Source organism: Indicator indicator, chromosome 34 (genome assembly GCF_027791375.1).
Source record: "Indicator indicator isolate 239-I01 chromosome 34, UM_Iind_1.1, whole genome shotgun sequence".
Taxonomy (NCBI): Eukaryota; Metazoa; Chordata; class Aves; order Piciformes; family Indicatoridae; genus Indicator; species Indicator indicator.
The window spans coordinates 7,692,001-7,709,070 of record NC_072043.1 but is presented as its reverse complement, the minus strand read 5'-3'; the positions used below and the strand labels follow the sequence as shown (position 1 = coordinate 7,709,070).

The 17,070-nt window shown below is 57.9% G+C and overlaps 1 protein-coding gene across 1 annotated transcript in view; it reads left to right on the top strand.

Moving 5' to 3' along the window:
* The window catches only part of KIRREL3 (kirre like nephrin family adhesion molecule 3), a 104,437-nt gene that overhangs the window by 62,494 nt on the left and 24,873 nt on the right, over window positions 1-17,070 (top strand). Inside the window, exons 6-9 of the mRNA XM_054395578.1 lie at window positions 7,217-7,365; window positions 7,870-7,997; window positions 9,490-9,616; window positions 15,981-16,081. Of these exons, the coding sequence (XP_054251553.1) occupies window positions 7,217-7,365; window positions 7,870-7,997; window positions 9,490-9,616; window positions 15,981-16,081 (505 nt within the window). The remainder of the gene's footprint in view (window positions 1-7,216; window positions 7,366-7,869; window positions 7,998-9,489; window positions 9,617-15,980; window positions 16,082-17,070) is intronic.

Sequence of the window (17,070 nt, the reverse complement as noted above, 5' to 3'; positions counted from 1 at the left end):
CTCTGCTCCACTCTGCTGAGACCACAGCTGGAGCTCTGTGACCAGTTCTGGAGCCTCTGTTCCAGGAAGGATCTGGAGGTGCTGGAAGGTGTCCAGAGCAGGGCCAGGAGGATGAGCAGAGGGCTGGAGCTGCTCTGCTCTGGAGACAGCCTGAGAGAGTTGGGGTTGTGCAGGCTGGAGAGGAGAAGGCTCCCAGGAGACCTTCTTGTGGCCTTGCAGGATCTGAAGGGGGCTCCAAGAAAGCTGGGGAGGGACTTTTGAGGGTGTCAAGGAGTGATAGGACTGGGGGGGATGGAACAAAAGTAGAAGTGGGGAGATTGAGATTGGATGTTAGGAAGAAGTTGTTCCCCATGAGGGTGGTGAGAGACTGGCAGAGGTTGCCCAGGGAGGTGGTGGAAGCCTCATCCCTGGAGGTTTTTGCAGCCAGGCTGGATGTGGCTGTGAGCAACCTGCTGTGGTGTGAGGTGTCCCTGCCCATGGCAGGGGGGTTGGAACTGGCTGAGCCTTGAGGTCCCTTCCAGCCCTGACAGTTCTGTGATCATCTACTCATCACCCCCTGCTAGAGCAGGGTCACCAAGAGCAGGCAGCTCAGGAACCTGCCCAGGTGGGTTCTGGAAGTGCCTTCTGGAGCTCATCTGCTAGAGCAGGGTCACCTGGAGCAGGTCACACAGGAACACATCCAGGTGGGTTTTGAAGTCTCCAGAGGGGACTCCACAACCTCTCTGGGCAGCCAGGAAAGCTGCCCCTTCACCTTCCTCTGCTCACACACTTCCCACCCCCCTTTTGGGGTGGGGAGAGGGGAATCTGGGGACTGCCCAACTTTCTTTGCTGCCAGTGCCCAGGCCAGGAAGGGAAGGAGAGGGCTCAGCTGCCAGGGCCTGGGTGGGACTGATGGAAAGCAGCAGACACCAGGGGCTATGTGAAGGGACTCCCAAGCAGGGCTCCTCCTTGCTGCCTTCAGCTCTCCCTATTTGCCAGTCCTCTGCTGCTGTTTGATCTCTGGGCTGTCTGTGGTCGGCTGAGGGTTTGCTTTGGGTTTTTTTTTTTCCCTTCTCACTGTTATTATTTATTGGAGGTAAGAAAGAGAATCTTTAAAGTGGCAGCAGCAAATGGGAGAGCTGAATATTGCAGGAGGCCCTCAGCCCTGTGGGCTCCTCTGCTGGGATTTGCTTCTGCAGAGCAGGGGAGACTTGGTGCAAGTAGGGCAAGGACACATCCCTCAGTGTCCTGCTCCAGAGCATCTCCACACCTCCAGGGCATCTCCACACCCCCAGGCCTGGGCTCAGTTTTGGGCTCCTGACTCCCAGCAGGACATTGAGAGGCTGGAGCAGGAGCAGAGAAGGGCAAGGAAGCTGGGGAAGGGTCTGGAGAAGAGGGCTGGGTAGGAGCAGCTGAGGGAGCTGGGGGTGTTGAGCCTGGAGAAGAGGAGGCTGAGGGAGACCTCATTGCTCTCTGCAGCTCCCTGCAAGGAGGCTGGAGCCAGGTGGGGGTTGGGCTCTGCTCCTAAGGAACAAGAGAGGGGTAACAGGAAATGGCCTCAGGTTGCCCCAGGGGAGGTTCAGGTTGGCCATGAGGTTCAATTTCTTCCCCTTGAGGGTTGTCCAGGCTGCACAGGGCAGAGGTGGAGTCTCCATCCCTGGAGGGGTTTCAAAGCCCTGGAGATGTGGTGCTGAGGGCCATGGTTTGGTGGTACACTGGCAGTGCTGGGTTAAAGGATGGATTGGATGATCTGAAAGGTCTCCTCCACCCAGAACCATTCTGTGATTGTGATTTTGTCTTTGTAGTAACATGCAGGGGACAGCTCAGGCCACCCCCCAGCAGCAGCAGCAGTTCTGGGGAGCCACTGCACTTCCAGAACAAGCTGTGGGGATGACAGACAGACAGAGACAGGAGAGCCACCCCTCCTGAGCAGGAGGAGAAGGGGAAGGGGAAGGGGAAGGGGAAGGAGAAGGGGAAGGGAAAGGGGAAGGAGAAGGGGAAGGGGAAGGAGAAGGAGAAGGAGAAGGAGAAGGAGAAGGAGAAGGGAAGGAGAAGGAGAAGGGGAAGGGGAAGGGGAAGGGGAAGGAGAAGGAGAAGGAGAAGGAGAAGGAGGAAGGAGAAGGGGAAGGGGAAGGGGAAGGGGAAGGGGAAGGGGAAGGGGAAGGGGAAGGGGAAGGGGAAGGGGAAGGGGAAGGGGAAGGGGAAAGGAGAAGGGGAAGGGGAAAGGAAAGAGGAAGGAGAAGGGGAAGGGGAAGGAGAAGAGAAAGAGGAAGGAGAAGGGGAAGGGGAAGGAGAAGGAGAAGGAGAAGGAGAAGGAGAAGGAGAAATGGAAGGAGAAGGAGAAGGAGAAGGGGAAGGGGAAAGGGAAGGTGAAGGGGAAGGGGAAGGGGAAGGGGAAGGGGAAGGGGAAGGGAAGGAGAAGGGAAGGAGAAGGAGAAGGAGAAGGAGAAGGAAGGAGAAGGGAGAAGGAGAAGGAGAAGGAGAAGGGGAAGGGGAAGGGGAAGGGGAAGGGGAAGGGGAAGGGGAAGGGGAAGGGGAAGGGGAAGGAGAAGGGGAAGGAGAAGGAGAAGGGGAAGGGGAAGGGGAAGGGGAAGGAGAAGGAGAAGGGGAAGGGGAAGGGGAAGGGGAAGGGGAAGGAGAAGGGGAAGGGGAAGGGGAAGGGGAAGGGGAAGGGGAAGGGGAAGGGGAAAGGGAAGGGGAAGGGGAAGGAGAAGGAGAAGGGGAAGGGAAAGGGGAAGGGGAAGGGAAAGGGGAAGGAGAAGGAGAAATGGAAGGAGAAGGAGAAGGATTTCTCACTGTGCAGCAGATTTCTCTCTGTGGGATTTGCTGTCTCCACTTCCCACTGGTTTTTTTCTTCTCCTGCAAATCCCAAGGGAATGGCACAAGGAGGTTTATAAGGAGAAGCCATGAGCATGAGTGATGTGTTCTTGAGGTGGAAAATAAGATCTGTAGCAGAAGGAAGGGTTGAGCTTAAACATCTTCACAGCACCAATTCCCTTCGTGCTAAGCAGGAGCATGAAGAGGGTGAGGATTTAGCTCCTCAGCTTCCCAGCATCCATCAAGAAGGCTAAAGAAGTCCTGCTAGAGGGGGTGGGAAGAGCTCCAGAGAGGACCAATCCCCTTCAATGGTTTGAGGGAACACAAAAACTGGATCAGCAGCTGGGATGTTAGTCATGACCATCATGGGGGGGAGAGGCCAAGGTGATGAAGGCAAGAGAAGGGAATTGCCCAAGGGGCAGAGTCCTCCCAGGGAGAGGTGACACCTCCAAGGTGATCCAGGACTGAGGGTGACTGACAGGCTGCCCAGGGAGGTGCTGGAGTCCCCACTCCTGGAGGTGTTCATGGAAGGTGTGGCCATGGCACTTGGGGACATGGCTTAGGGGCCATGGTGGTGTTGGGTTGCTGGTTGGAGTCAGTCATCTCAGAGGGCTTTGTTGGGTTGATGATTGGAGTCAAGGATCTCAGAGGGCTTTGTTGGGTTGATGATTGGACTCCATCATCTCAGAAGGCTTTGTTGGGTTGATGATTGGACTCCATGATCTCAGAGGGCTTTGTTGGGTTGATGATTGGACTCCATCATCTCAGAGGGCTTTGTTGGGTTGGTGATTGGACTCCATGATCTCAAAGGGCTTTGTTGGGTTGATGATTGGACTCCATCATCTCAGAAGGCTTTGTTGGGTTGATGATTGGACTCCATCATCTCAGAAGGCTTTTGGTGGGCTGATGATTGGACTCAGTGATCTCAGAGAGCTTTGTTGGGTTGGTGATTGGACTCCATGATCTCAGAGGGCTTTGTTGGGTTGATGATTGGACTCCATGATCTCAGAGAGCTTTGTTGGGTTCATGGTAGAAGTCATTTATCTCAGAGGGCTTTGCTGGGTTGATGGCTGGACTCAATGACTTTAGATAGCTTTGTTGGGTTGATGATTGAAGTTCATGATCTCAGAGAGCTTTGTGGGGGTGATGCTTGGACTCAGTGATCTTAGAGGGCTTTGTTCACAGGCTCACAGGATGTCAGGGGTTGGAAGGGACCCAAAGAGGTCATTGAGTCCAAGCCCCCTGCCAGAGCAGGACCATACAATCAAGCTCAGGTCACACAGGAACACACCTTCCAGAGAAGGAGACTCCACAACCTCTCTGGGAGCCTGCTCCAGGGCTCTGTGACCCTTCCAGTGAAGAAGTTCCCTTGTGCTGAGGTGTTGGTGGAAGGAGTCCGTGATCTTCGAGGGCTTTTCCCACCCATGACTCTGTGACTCTATGTTTCTGTCAGCACCATGGCCCCAGCAGAAGCAGCTTTGGCAGCTGCCTGTCCTTGCTGATGTCTTCAGACCTGAGTGGTTGGAAAATTTGTCTGCACCTAAAACCCTCAGGAATCTGATGCCAGTAATTAAATTGGATGAAACAAAAGAAAAAGGATTACGCTTTTCATCTGCCCAGGGCAGAGGTGGAGTCCCCATCCCAAGAGAGGTTTCAAAGCCCTGGAGATGTGGTGCTGAGGGCCCTGGTTTGGTGGTGCCCTGGCAGTGCTGGGATAAAAGTTGGACTCAATGACCCTGAAGGCCTCTTCCAAGCCAAACAGCTCTGTGATTCCATGACTCCTGAGAAGCTCCTTACTCAGTGACTGCAGTGGGATTCCTGCCCACTGCTCACTGGGCTGGAAGGGTTGGTGCCAGTGCAGCAGGTGGGGGCACATGTCAGGTACCAGGGTGGAGGCACAGATGCCCAGAGAGAGAGGTGCAAAAAGCCAAACCACCCCCCATGCTGCTCCCATTCCTTCATCCCAAGCATTTCCCTTTCCTTGCCTTCAGCTCCTCAGGGCTAGGGATGGCAATGGTGGTGTTGGAGGATTTTCCTCCTACAGGTCCTACACTGAGGACCTGGAGAAGGAGACTGAGGTTTGCTCTTCACATCACACCTGAGCACCCCCAGCTCCCTCAGCTGCTCCTCCCCAGCCCTCTTCTCCAGACCCTTCCCCAGCTTCCTTGCCCTTCTCTGCTCCTGCTCCAGCCTCTCAATGTCCTGCTGGCAGTCAGGAGCCCAGAACTGAAGCCAGCACTCAAGGGGTGGCCTCAGCAGTGCCCAGTCCAGGGGCACAATCCCTGCCCTGCTCCTGCTGCCCACACCATTGCTGCTCCAGCCCAGGCTGCTGGTGCCCTTCTTGCCCACCTGGCCACCCCCTGCCTCATCTCCAGCTGCTGTCCCCCAGCACCCCCAGGGCCTTTCCTGCTGGGCACTTTCCAGCCCCTCTGCCCAGCCTGGAGCCTTCCTGGGGTTGTTGTGACCCAAGGGCAGGACAGCTCCAGCTCAGGTCTCTGTTGCCTACCAGCAGCAGGCCCTGGTCTCCTGTTGCTGTGCTGCAGGATGTCACAGCACTGATTGTCTGCACTCCTAATCAGCTCCCAACTCTTGATCAGTCACCTCCGTGACACCTTAACAGCTTTGTTTGCTTATGCCTCTGCTTCTGCATCCAGCCTGCTCTGATCACCATGCTCAGAGCCAGGCACCTTTACCTCTTTGCTCACCAAAATCAGCTGCTGCAGCTACCCAGGGTGTGCCAGTGACAGCTTTAACTGTGCCATCTGGGAGAGGGAATCCCAGAACCCCAGTGTGGCATGGGGGGGAAGGGAGCTCTGGAGCTCATCCAGTCCAAGCCCTGCTCCAGCAGGGCACCCACAGCAGCTTGCCCAGGGACACAATGCCCAAGGCGGGTTGGAAGCTCTCCACACAAGGACACTCCACAACCTCTCTGGGCAGCCTGCTCCAGTCCCTGACCACTCTTGCAGTAACTCTTGTCCAGCCCAACCCTCCCCTGGCACAATTTGAGGCCATTTCCTCTCTTTCTATCATTAAGATCTTCCCTATCCCTAAGGGCTGAGGCCTCTTTCCAGGGAAAGCCTTTTTGGGTTATTTAAGGAAGGTCTCCACAGAGATATCCATACCCTGCACAGAGTCACAGAGTTGTGTTGGTTGGAAAGCCCTTGAAGATCATCCAGCCCAACCCTTCTCTAACTCCACCAAGGTCCTCAGCACCACAGCTCTGCCTCTTGGAAACCCCTCCAGGGATGGGCATTCAACCACCTCCCTGGGCACCCTGGGCCAGGCTCTGAGAACCCTTTCAGTCATAGAATAGAGGCTTGGTGTCACCTCCAGAACCTGCATTATAACCTCTCCATCCATAGGGAATGGTGTAGGGATGATGTGGAGGACACCAAGGACAAGATCATGTTGCCCCTGCGATGAAGGACAGCAGCTGCTGCCTGCCTCCTGCTGCCCCTCAGCACTGAGATCCAGAGGGACTTGGATAGGTTGAATCCATGGATCCATTCCCAGGATGAGCTTCAACAAGGCCAAGCTCCAGGTCCTGCCCTTGGGGCACACCAACCCCAAGCAGTGCTGCAGGCTTGGGGCAGTATGGCTGGAAAGCTGCTGGCAGAAAGGGACCTGGGGGTGCTGATGGCCAAGCAGCTGAAGAGGAGCCAGCAGTGCCCAGGTGGCCAAGAAAGCCAAAGGCCTCCTGGCTGACATCAGCAATGCTGTGTCCAGCAGCAGCAGGGAGGGGATTGTCCCCTGGCACTCAGCTCTGGGGAGGCCACACCTGGAGTGCTGTGTCCAGTGCTGGGCACCTCAATGCCAGAGAGATGTGGAGGTGCTGGAGCCAGGGCAGAGGAGGGCAAGGAAGGGGAAGGGCCTGGAGAATGAATCTGTGAGGAGAGACTGAAGGAGCTGGGGATGGTTAGTGTGAAAAGGAGGAGGCTGAGGGGAGACCTCATGGCTACCTGGAAGGAGGTTGTGGAGAGGTTGCTGCTGGTCTCTTCTCACAGGTGATTCATGACAGAACAAGAGGGAATGGCCTCAAGCTGCAGCAGGGCAGGTTTAGGCTGGACAGTAGGAAAGGTTTTTTCCCAGCAAGAGTGGTCAGGAACTGGAATGTGCTGCCCAGGGAGGTGGTGGAGTCACCAAGCCTGGAGGTGTTTAAAGGTGGTTTGGATGTGGTGCTTGGGGGTCTGGTCTGGGGGTGACCCTTGCAGAGTAGGGTTCTGGGTTGGGCTTGGTGACCCTGAGGAGCTTCTCCAACCTGAATGTTTCTGTGACTCTGTGCCTCTGTGACTGACTCTGTGCCTCTGACTCTGTGGCTGTGCTGATGAGCAGCTGGATGGCCACCACCCCACACGTGTACATGGGACAAGCCACAGCAGCCACCACCATCACCATGGTGATGCTCTTTCTCCTCCCACAGGTGGGCCAAGAAAGGCCAGGTTATAAAGGAAGCATCTGGTGACTTCTATGAGACCGTTGTGGACCACACCTTCTTCTTTGAGCCTGTGTCCTGCGAGGTCACCAACGCCCTGGGCAGCACCAACATCAGCAGGACTGTGGACGTCTACTGTGAGTGAGCTGCTGCCTGCCCGGGGCCCCCAGAGCTGACGGCAGCTAATGGGCAGGGGACATGGCTGGGTCTGACATGTCCAGGGTGACAAGGGCTTGCTGAGCTCTCCTGCAGCTCCACGGTGGTGGGACCCATGACTGCCTCCTGCCTTCTGAGTGCTCCTCTCAGGGTAGGGGTTGGGGGGCAGGTGGTCATCCTGGACCAGCAGAGCTGATGACCATTAGTGGCAAGGGGATGTGGTTGGATCTGACCCATCCAGGGTGACAAGGGCTTGCTGAGCTCTCCTGCAGCTCCATGGTGGTGGGACCCATGACTGCCTCCTGAGTGGTGGTCCTAGGGGACATGGTCAGCCTGGGCTTGCAGCAGGCACTTCCCTCAGGCTCTCCTGCACTCCAGAGCCTGGCTGGGCTGTGACCCATCAGGACCCTAACACTGCTTCCCGTGAGCCAGGGACCCATGGTGGGCACAGCCCCCCCAGCCTAACCCTGCTCTGCTCTCTGCAGTTGGGCCCAGGATGGCCACAGAGCCTCAGTCCCTGCTGGTCGACCTTGGCTCCGACGCTGTCTTCAACTGTGCCTGGACTGGGAACCCCTCCCTGACCATCGTCTGGATGAAGAGAGGCTCAGGGGTGGTAAGGACCCCGCCGGCTGCTGCAGAGGCGCTCCCTGCTCCCTGCTCCCTGCTTCCTGCTCCCTGCTCCCTGCTCCCTGCTTCCTGCTCCCTGCTTCCTCTTCTCATGTCCTGCTTCCTGCTTCTTCTTCTCATGTCCTGCGTCCTGCTTCCTGCTCTCATGTCCTGCTTCCTGCTTCCTCTTCTCATGTCCTGCTTCCTGCTCTCATGTCCTGCTTCATGGGAGGTGCTGCCTGCTGCTCCCCACAGCACCAGCCCCCTGCTTCCTGCTTCCTGCTTTCATGTCCTGCATCCTGTTCTCATGTCCTTCTTCCTGCTCTTGTATCCTGCTTCCTGCTCTCATATCCTGCTTCCTGATCTCATGTCCTGCTTCCTGCTCTTATATCCTGCTTCCTGCTCTCACGTTCTGCTTCCTGCTCTTGTATCCTACTTTCTGCTCACATCTTCTGCCTCCTGCTCAAATGTCCTACTTCCTGCTGTCATGTTCTACTCCCTGCTCTCCTCTTCTGCTTCCAGCTCTCAAGTCCTACTTCCTGCTCTCATCTTCTGCTTCCACCTCTCATCTTCCACTTCCTGCTTTCACATTCTGCTTCCTGCTTTCATGTCCTAATTCCTCCTCTCTTCTGCTTCCTGCTGTCATGTTCTATTCCACGCTGTCATCTTCTACTTCCTGCTTTCACCTTCTGCTTCCTGCTCTCATGTACTACTTCATGGTCTTGTGTAATACTTCCTGCTTTCACCTTCCTCTTCCTACTCTCATGTCCTACTTCCTGCTCTCATCTTCTACTTCCTGCACTCATATCCTATTCCCTGTTCTCATGTTCTGCTTCCTGCTCTCATGTTTTACTCCATGGTCTTGTGTCCTACTTCTAGCTCTCATCTTCTACTTCCTGCTCTCATGTCACAGAATCACAGAACTGTCAGGGTTGGAAGGGAGCTCAAGGCTCAGTCCGTGCCAACCCCCCTGCCATGGGCAGGGACACCTCACACCACAGCAGGTTGCTCACAGCCACATCCAGCCTGGCTGCAAAACCCTCCAGGGATGAGGCTTCCACCACCTCCCTGAGCAACCTGTGCCAGTCTCTCACCACCCTCATGGGGAAGAATTTCTTCCTAACATCCAATCTCAATCTCCCCACTTCTACTTTTGCTCCATCCCTCCCAGTCCTATCCCTCCCTGACACCCTCAAAAGTCCCTCCCCAGCTTTCTTAGAGCCCCCTTCAGATCCTGGAAGGCCACAGGAAGGTCTCCTGGGAGCCTTCTCCTCTCCAGCCTGCACAACCCCAACTCTCTCAGGCTGTCTCCAGAGCAGAGCAGCTCCAGCCCTCTGCTCATCCTCCTGGCCCTGCTCTGGACACCTTCCAGCCCCTCCAGATCCTTCCTGGAACAGAGGCTCCAGAACTGGACACAGAGCTCCAGGTGTGGTCTCAGCAGAGTGGAGCAGAGGGGGAGAATCCCTTCCTACTTCAGAGCCTTCCCTCCTGTCTTGCAGGTGCTGAGCAATGAGAACCAGCTGACGCTGAAGTCTGTGCGGCAGGAGGACGCCGGCAAATACGTCTGCAGGGCGGTGGTGCCGCGGGTGGGCGCGGGGGAGCGGGAGGTGACACTCACCGTCAACGGTACCTCTGCTGCTCCCCCTGCCAGCACCTCCTGACCTTCCTTCTGTCCCCACAGCTCACAGGGGCACAGCATGGGAGGGGAGGGCTTGGAAAGGACCTCTCGGGATCACTGACTCCAAACACCAGAGCAGGGTCAGCCAGGGCAGGGCACACAGGAACACAGCCAGGGGGAGTTGGAAGCTGTCCACACAAGGACACTCCACAACCTCTCTGGGCAGCCTGCTCCAGCCCTCCAGCACCCTCACAACAAACAACTTTCTCCTCCTCTTCACCTCCAACCTCCTGGCCTCCACTCTGTGCCCAGTGCCCCTTGGCCTGGCCCTGGGCACCACTCAGCAGAGTCTGGCCACAGCCTCTTGCCCCCCAGGGGCCCTTTAGCTCTTGCTGAGCATTGCTCAGATGCCCTCTGGGGCTGCTCTTCTGCAGGCTCTCAGCCCCAGGGCTCTCAGCCTTTGCTCCTCACACAGCTGCTCCAGGCCCCTCAGCAGCTTCCCAGCCTCCCCTGGACTCTCTCCAGCACTTCTCTGTCCCTCTGCAACTGGGGAGCACAGAACTGCCCCCAGGACTGCAGCTGTGGCCTCAGCAGGGCAGGGCAGAGGTGGAGGAGAACCTCCCTTGCCCTGCTGCCCACACTCTTCTCCATGCCCCCAGGAGGCTGTTGGCTTTCCCATGGGTAACTCATGTTGCCAAATCATTCCATTGGGTTTTTGCTTCCCAAGTAGATCCCACCCAGAGCTTGATCCAGGCTGGTTCTGCCCTGCAGGGAATGGGAGCAAATAGGATTTGCCATTCCTCCTCCTGGAGGTGAATGGTTTAAAGCAAAGCAGACCAAACATTCTCTGCCACCCCTCTGGTCTCTCACTCCAGCAGGGGTTTGCTGAGCAGGTTTGGAGCTGGCAGCTTTTAACCTGCAATGGATTTGTCCTGCAAAGGCCTCACAAGGTCGCAGAGCTGGGAAGAGAGCCTGGAGCCCAGAGCTGCCTCATCACTCACTCCCAGCCCACCTGAGGATCCCTCTGAGAGCCACCAGGGTCACCTAACCTCCTCCACCCAGCACCATGTCAGGATAAGGATCCTCACCCAAGCTGGGAAGCATTCCAGAGCTCTGGAGTTTAATGATGCACCTGGTCAGGACCTGGCAGCCAATTTCAGCCTCAGCACAGCCAGGAAGAGCCAGCCAGGCAGGCTGCAGAGGTGACACAGAGAATGGATTTTTCATCATCTGTCACCTGGCTGGCAAGCTGGCAGCCATCAGTCCCTGCTCACTGTCACAGGGAGCAGAAAATAAGTGGAGAAGCAGCACAGGATCCCATTTGGAATGCAGGTGGGATGAGGCCCCATCCCTGGAACCATTCCAGGTCAGGTTGCACAGCACTGTGAGCAGCCTGAGCTGGGTGAAGTTGTCCCTGCTGACTGCAGGCACTGAGTGACCTCTAAAGGTCCCTCCCAAGCCAAACCACTCCATGGTTCTCCAGTGCTGGAAAGGGAAGCCAAGGACAAGGCAGCAGGAGCCTGCAAACCACCCCCACTCCCTTGCCTCCAGCTCAGGCTCCTTCCCTGCCTGCTGGCTTTTAATTACAACTAAAGGAGCTGGCAGAAAACTAAGCAACAAATTAGCACAGAGAAAGCCTCTGCTCCTGTCCTGACACCTGCCTGGCACCAGGCTGCAGCACCAAGGGAAGCCCTCAGCAGCTCAGGGCTGTTTGGAGCTTGTGGCAAGGAAAAGCTCCTCTGGAGAGCTTGGAGCCACCACTGAGCTCTTCACCTTGCAGAGGTGACAGGGAGTGAATGAAATTCAGCCTGTGAGGTTCAACACTCAGCTTGGGGCATCTTCAGCAGGGGGGTTGGACTGGGTGGTCCCTAGGGCTCCCTTCCAACACCCTCCAGGATGGGATTCTGGGATCTCTCAGGAGCTGACTACCTGCAGCATCCCAGCCTGCTGCTGGGAATCCACTGCTGGGATTTGCTGCAGACCCACAAGGACAACATTGGGAGATGCCATCACAGAGCCTGGGAGATGCCATGTCAGGGGTTGGACTCTGCACACTGGGTGATTCTCACACCTCCAGGGCAGGTTTTGGATCCCTCACACCAAGAAGGACATTGAGAGGCTGGAGCAGGAGCAGAGAAGGGCAAGGAAGCTGGGGAAGGGTCTGGAGAAGAGGGCTGGGGAGGAGCAGCTGAGGGAGCTGGGGGTGTTGAGCCTGGAGAAGAGGAGGCTGAGGGAGACCTCATTGCTCTCTCTGCAGCTCCCTGCAAGGAGGCTGGAGCCAGGTGGGGGTTGGGCTCTGCTCCCAAGGAGCAAGGGAGGGGACAAGAGGAAATGGCCTCAAGTTGCCCCAGGGCAGGTTCAGGTTGGCCATGAGGAACAATTTCTTCCCTTCGAGGGTTGTCCAGGCCTGGCCCAGGCTGCCCAGGGCAGAGGTGGAGTCCCCATCCCTGGAGGGGTTTCAGAGCCCTGGAGCTGTGGGGCTGAGGGCCCTGCTCTGGGGATGCCCTGGCAGTGCTGGGTAAGGGCTGGACTGGATGACCTTAAAGCTCTCTTCCAACCAGAACAATTCCATGATTCTATGAGATGGGCTTCTGGCCCTCCAAGCTGGGAGAACCAAGATGGATCATCCCCAGAGCAGCATCCCCAGGTCCAACATCCCCCAAGCAGCAGAAGCTTGGCAGCCACCCTGCAGCCAGAGCTGCTCCCCATCTGCAGGAGCAGGGCCAGGCTCTGTCTGATCCCAGCAGGGAATGCTGCTGAGGATCCTTTCTGCTCTGGCTGGAGAGGGAAGCTGAAGGCTTCAACTCCTCCAGTGGTTGTAAATCCAGAGGGTGCCTCCAGTGTCCTACTGTTCCCAGGTGCCTTCCTCCATGGGCTCAGATGAGGCATTCAGAAGTGTCTGCTCCGGGCTCTGCTTGGTCCACAGGGGGTTCAGAGGGACTCTGACTGAAGGTCCACCCTCAAACCAGTCAGAAATCAGCTCAGCACCATGCTGGGCTGGGAGAGCATCCTCCTGCCCTCCCCTCCTGCTGCCCTCCCCAGCAGCAGCCTGGCCAGGAGGGGCTGGCAGCCCATCCCCAAGCTGGAGCAGGAGGCCACCAGGCTGGAAGGCAGCAGATATGCTTCAGGAGCTCATCAGTGGGCAGCAGGATTATGCAAAGCAGCAGCACCTGGCAGGGATGGAGCAGCAGCAAGGAGCTGCTTGGTGCCATCAGAAATCAGCAGCAGTGGAGCAGAGGACCCTGCCAAAAGCCTCTGCACACCCCTGGCTGCACACAGGCTTGGCTGCAGCTCCCACTCTGGTGGAAGAAGCATCCCCAAGATGACCTCCAGAGCAGAACTGCCTGCAGTATGGACTGTGGGGCTCCAGCCAGGGTGGCAAGGGGCTGCTGAGCAGGGACCACCACCCCTGCCCATTCTGCTCTGCAAGGAGAGGTTTGGCAGAAGGCCTGGAGAGCCTGGGGTGGTGACTCAGGACTGACCTTGCCTGTCTGCAACACTGCTGCTGGGGGAGACCTTGGTGTGGTCCCTTGCAACACCAAGCAGCACAAGCAAGCCCAGGGTTCAGCAGAAAGGAGAAGGAGCTGGGAGTGCCCCTGGGGGCCAAGAAGGTGCCCAGGAGCAGCAATGTGGGCTGGGGGCCAAGAAGGCCAAGGGTGTCCTGGGGGCATGGAGAAGAGTGTGGGCAGCAGGGCAAGGGAGGTTCTGCTGCCCCTCTGCTCTGCTCTGCCCTGCTGAGGCCACAGCTGCAGTCCTGGGGGCAGTTCTGTGCTCCCCAGTTGCAGAGGGACAGAGAAGTGCTGGAGAGAGTCCAGGGGAGGCTGGGAAGCTGCTGAGGGGCCTGGAGCAGCTGTGTGAGGAGCAAAGGCTGAGAGCCCTGGGGCTGAGAGCCTGCAGAAGAGCAGCCCCAGAGGGCATCTGAGCAATGCTCAGCAAGAGCTAAAGGGCCCCTGGGGGGCAAGAGGCTGTGGCCAGACTCTGCTGAGTGGTGCCCAGGGCCAGGCCAAGGGGCACTGGGCACAGAGTGGAGGCCAGGAGGTTGGAGGTGAAGAGGAGGAGAAAGTTGTTTGTTGTGAGGGTGCTGGAGGGCTGGAGCAGGCTGCCCAGAGAGGTTGTGGAGTGTCCTTGTGTGGAGAGCTTCCAACCCCCCCTGGGCATTGTGCCCCTGGGCAAGCTGCTGTGGGTGAGCTCCAGAGGTCCCTTCCCACCCCCTCCATGCTGGCATTTGAACAAACCTCTGCTGCCAAACCACTTCCAGCATTGCTTGGGAGGAAGGTTTCAGATGGACCTGGAGAAGCCAGGTCCAGCCTTGCCCTCCTCCAAGCTCCCCTGGTCCCCAGGCTGTTTTCTCTTTGTGTGAGCCACCAAGACCTCCACAATGAAATTGTCCTGGGCCTGCTAAAAGTAACCCCAGCCCCTGGCTCCATGTCCACCTCATGGGAAGGCTTTCCCCTGCCCAAGTGCTGCTCCACAGCTGGAGATGGGCAGCTCTGGTCAGGAGCCAGCACCTGGTGCAGAATCAGACCCCTGAAGGTGAAGAGGCTGCAGCTTGGTGCTGTTATTTCTGGGCATGGTCACCTCACAAATGGTCTCCAGTCAGATGCTGGCATCAGGATCAGGACCCTTTGGCCTGGAGCTCCTCAAGCAATAGGAAATCCCCAAGCCCTTGGCATCTGTGCCATCTAAAACCCACCCCCTGGGGACCCTGAAGCCTCTGAGTGAGGCTTGGGTCACTCTTCCCCAGCCTCACCCAGGCTTGGAGCACTCCCAGGGCTTATGAGTAGGAGACAACTGCTAGAAATGAGGGAAAATGGCTTTGGGAGGATGATTTTGGCCTCACCTACAGATCCTGTCACTGCTTTTGCCTCCATTGCTGTTGGGGCCATCAGTGAGCAAGGCAGGCAGCAGGAGGATCACCCAGGACATGTTTAGGCTCCTGACTGCCAGAAGGACATTGAGAGGCTGGAGCAGGAGCAGAGAAGGGCAAGGAAGCTGGGGAAGGGTCTGGAGAAGAGGGCTGGGGAGAAGCAGCTGAGGGAGCTGGGGGTGTTCAGCCTACAGAAAAAGAAGCTGAGAGAAGACCTCATGGCTCTCTACAGCTCCCTGCAAGGAGGCTGGAGCCAGGTGGGGGTTGGGCTCTGCTCCCAAGGAACAGGAGATAGGAGAGGAGGGAGGGTGGGAGGGAAGGGATGGTGGGATGGATGGATAGAGGGATGGATGGATGGAAGGAGGGAGGGAGGGTTGAAGGGATGGAGGGATGGATGGATGACTGGATGGAGGGATGGAAGGATGGATGAAGGGGGGGAGGGATGGATAGAGGGATGGATGGAGGGAGGGATGGATGGAGGGGGGGAGGGAAGGAGGGATGGAAGGGTGGAGGGATGGAGGGAGGGAGGGATGGATGGATGGATGGGGGGAGGGAAGGAGGGATGGAAGGGTGGAGGGATGGAGGGAGGGATGGATGGATGGAGGGATCGATGGATGGATGGAGGGAGGGAGGGAGAATGAGCACAGGAAGCTCTCCCACTCCAACCATCCCAGGGTCCTGGCCCCAAGTCCCAGCTGAGGCTGTCCCCAGCAGTCTGTTGTCCTCTTGGAGCTGGTCCCATTGCAGCTCTTGCCCTTGCAGTGTGCAGCTCCAGAGTGTCTGCACATCCCTGCTCCCTTGGGTGCTCCCTTGGGTGCTCCCTCCTCAGGGGAAGGGCTGGTGGCAGAGTGGGGAACACTGATCCCACCACACCAAGCTCTGCTCTCCAAGCCCTTTGCTCCCAGCCACGACTTCAGGATGTCCACACAGGCAGGACAAGGACATGTCCTGTGTGTTCAGCCTGGTGTCACTCAGGGACAACCTTTGGTAGCCACACTGGACCCACTCAGCAGCTGAGTGATGCAGGAGAACCCAGCTAGGGGGTGCCAAGATTTTCCAGCAGGAATTTCTCCACTTGGTGGGGCAGGCTGAGTGCAGGTCACTGGTGGTGACCTCCTCCCACTTCCTTAAGCCTTGAGGAGCATTTAGATTGGGGATTGAGAAATCCAGGAGGGCATGGGAGAGGGCATGGAAGAAGACATGGAAAAAGGCATGGAAGGGGGCATGGAAGAGGGCATGGAAGAGGGCATGGAAGAAGGCATGGAAGGGGGCATGGAAGAGGGCATGGAAGAGGGCATGGAAGGAGCATGCATTGCTCCTGGAGGAAAAAGCCTTTCTCAGTGGCCAGGGGCACCAAGGAGACCTCCACAATGCAAGGTGGGAGCAGAGGTGGGGAGCTCCTGGTGCCCTAGGGTGGGCTTGCAGCAACCCAGTACAAACAGCCCCCCAGGTGCCCTGTCAGCCACCCCTGTGAGGTGCCAGCAGCCCTCTCCTCTCTCTTGCAGGGCCACCCATCATCTCCAGCACCCAGACCCAGCATGCCCTGCATGGCCAGAAGGGGCAGATCAAGTGCTTCATCCGCAGCACTCCGCCCCCGGACCGCATCGTGAGTACCAGCCCCGGGGCTTGCTGGGCTCCAAGCACACCTCGGGGGGCACTGCAGGGCTCTGGGCACTCTGCCCAAGTCCTGCGTCCCACAGCATCCTCCTAGGGAGGCTCAGCAGGTGTGGGTTGGGGGAGTGGGCAGTGGGGTGGGTTGAGAAGTGCCTGCAGGTCACAGCTCAGAGGGTTGTGGTCAGTGGGGCAGGGTCTAGTTGGAGGCTTGGAGCTTGTGGTGATCCCCAGGGGTCAGGGCTGGGTCCAGTCTGGTCCAACATCTTCATCAGTGACCTGGATGAAGGCACAGAGTGGAGCCTCAGGCAGTTTGCTGATGGCACAGAACTGGGAGCAGTGGCTGAGAGCCCTCAGGCTGTGCTGGCATCCAGGGAGCCCTGGGCAGGCTGCAGAGCTGGGGGAGAGGAAGGTCCTGAAGGTCAAGCAGGGCAAGGGCAGGGTCCTGCCCCTGGGAAGGAACAACCTCCTGCAGCAGCACAGGGCAGGGGGGAGCTGCTGGGAAGCAGCTGCAAGGAGAAGGAGCTGGGAGTGCCCCTGGGGCCAAGAAGGTGCCCAGGAGCAGCAATGTGGGCTGGGGGCCAAGAAGGCCAAGGGTGTCCTGGGGGCATGGAGAAGAGTGTGGGCAGCAGGGCAAGGGAGGTTCTGCTGCCCCTCTGCTCTGCTCTGCCCTGCTGAGGCCACAGCTGCAGTCCTGGGGGCAGTTCTGTGCTCCCCAGTTGCAGAGGGACAGAGAAGTGCTGGAGAGAGTCCAGGGGAGGCTGGGAAGCTGCTGAGGGGCCTGGAGCAGCTGTGTGAGGAGCAAAGGCTGAGAGCCCTGGGGCTGAGAGCCTGCAGAAGAGCAGCCCCAGAGGGCATCTGAGCAATGCTCAGCAAGAGCTAAAGGGCCCCTGGGGGGCAAGAGGCTGTGGCCAGACTCTGCTGAGTGGTGCCCAGGGCCAGGCCAAGGGGCACTGGGCACAGAGTGGAGCCCAGGAGGTTGGA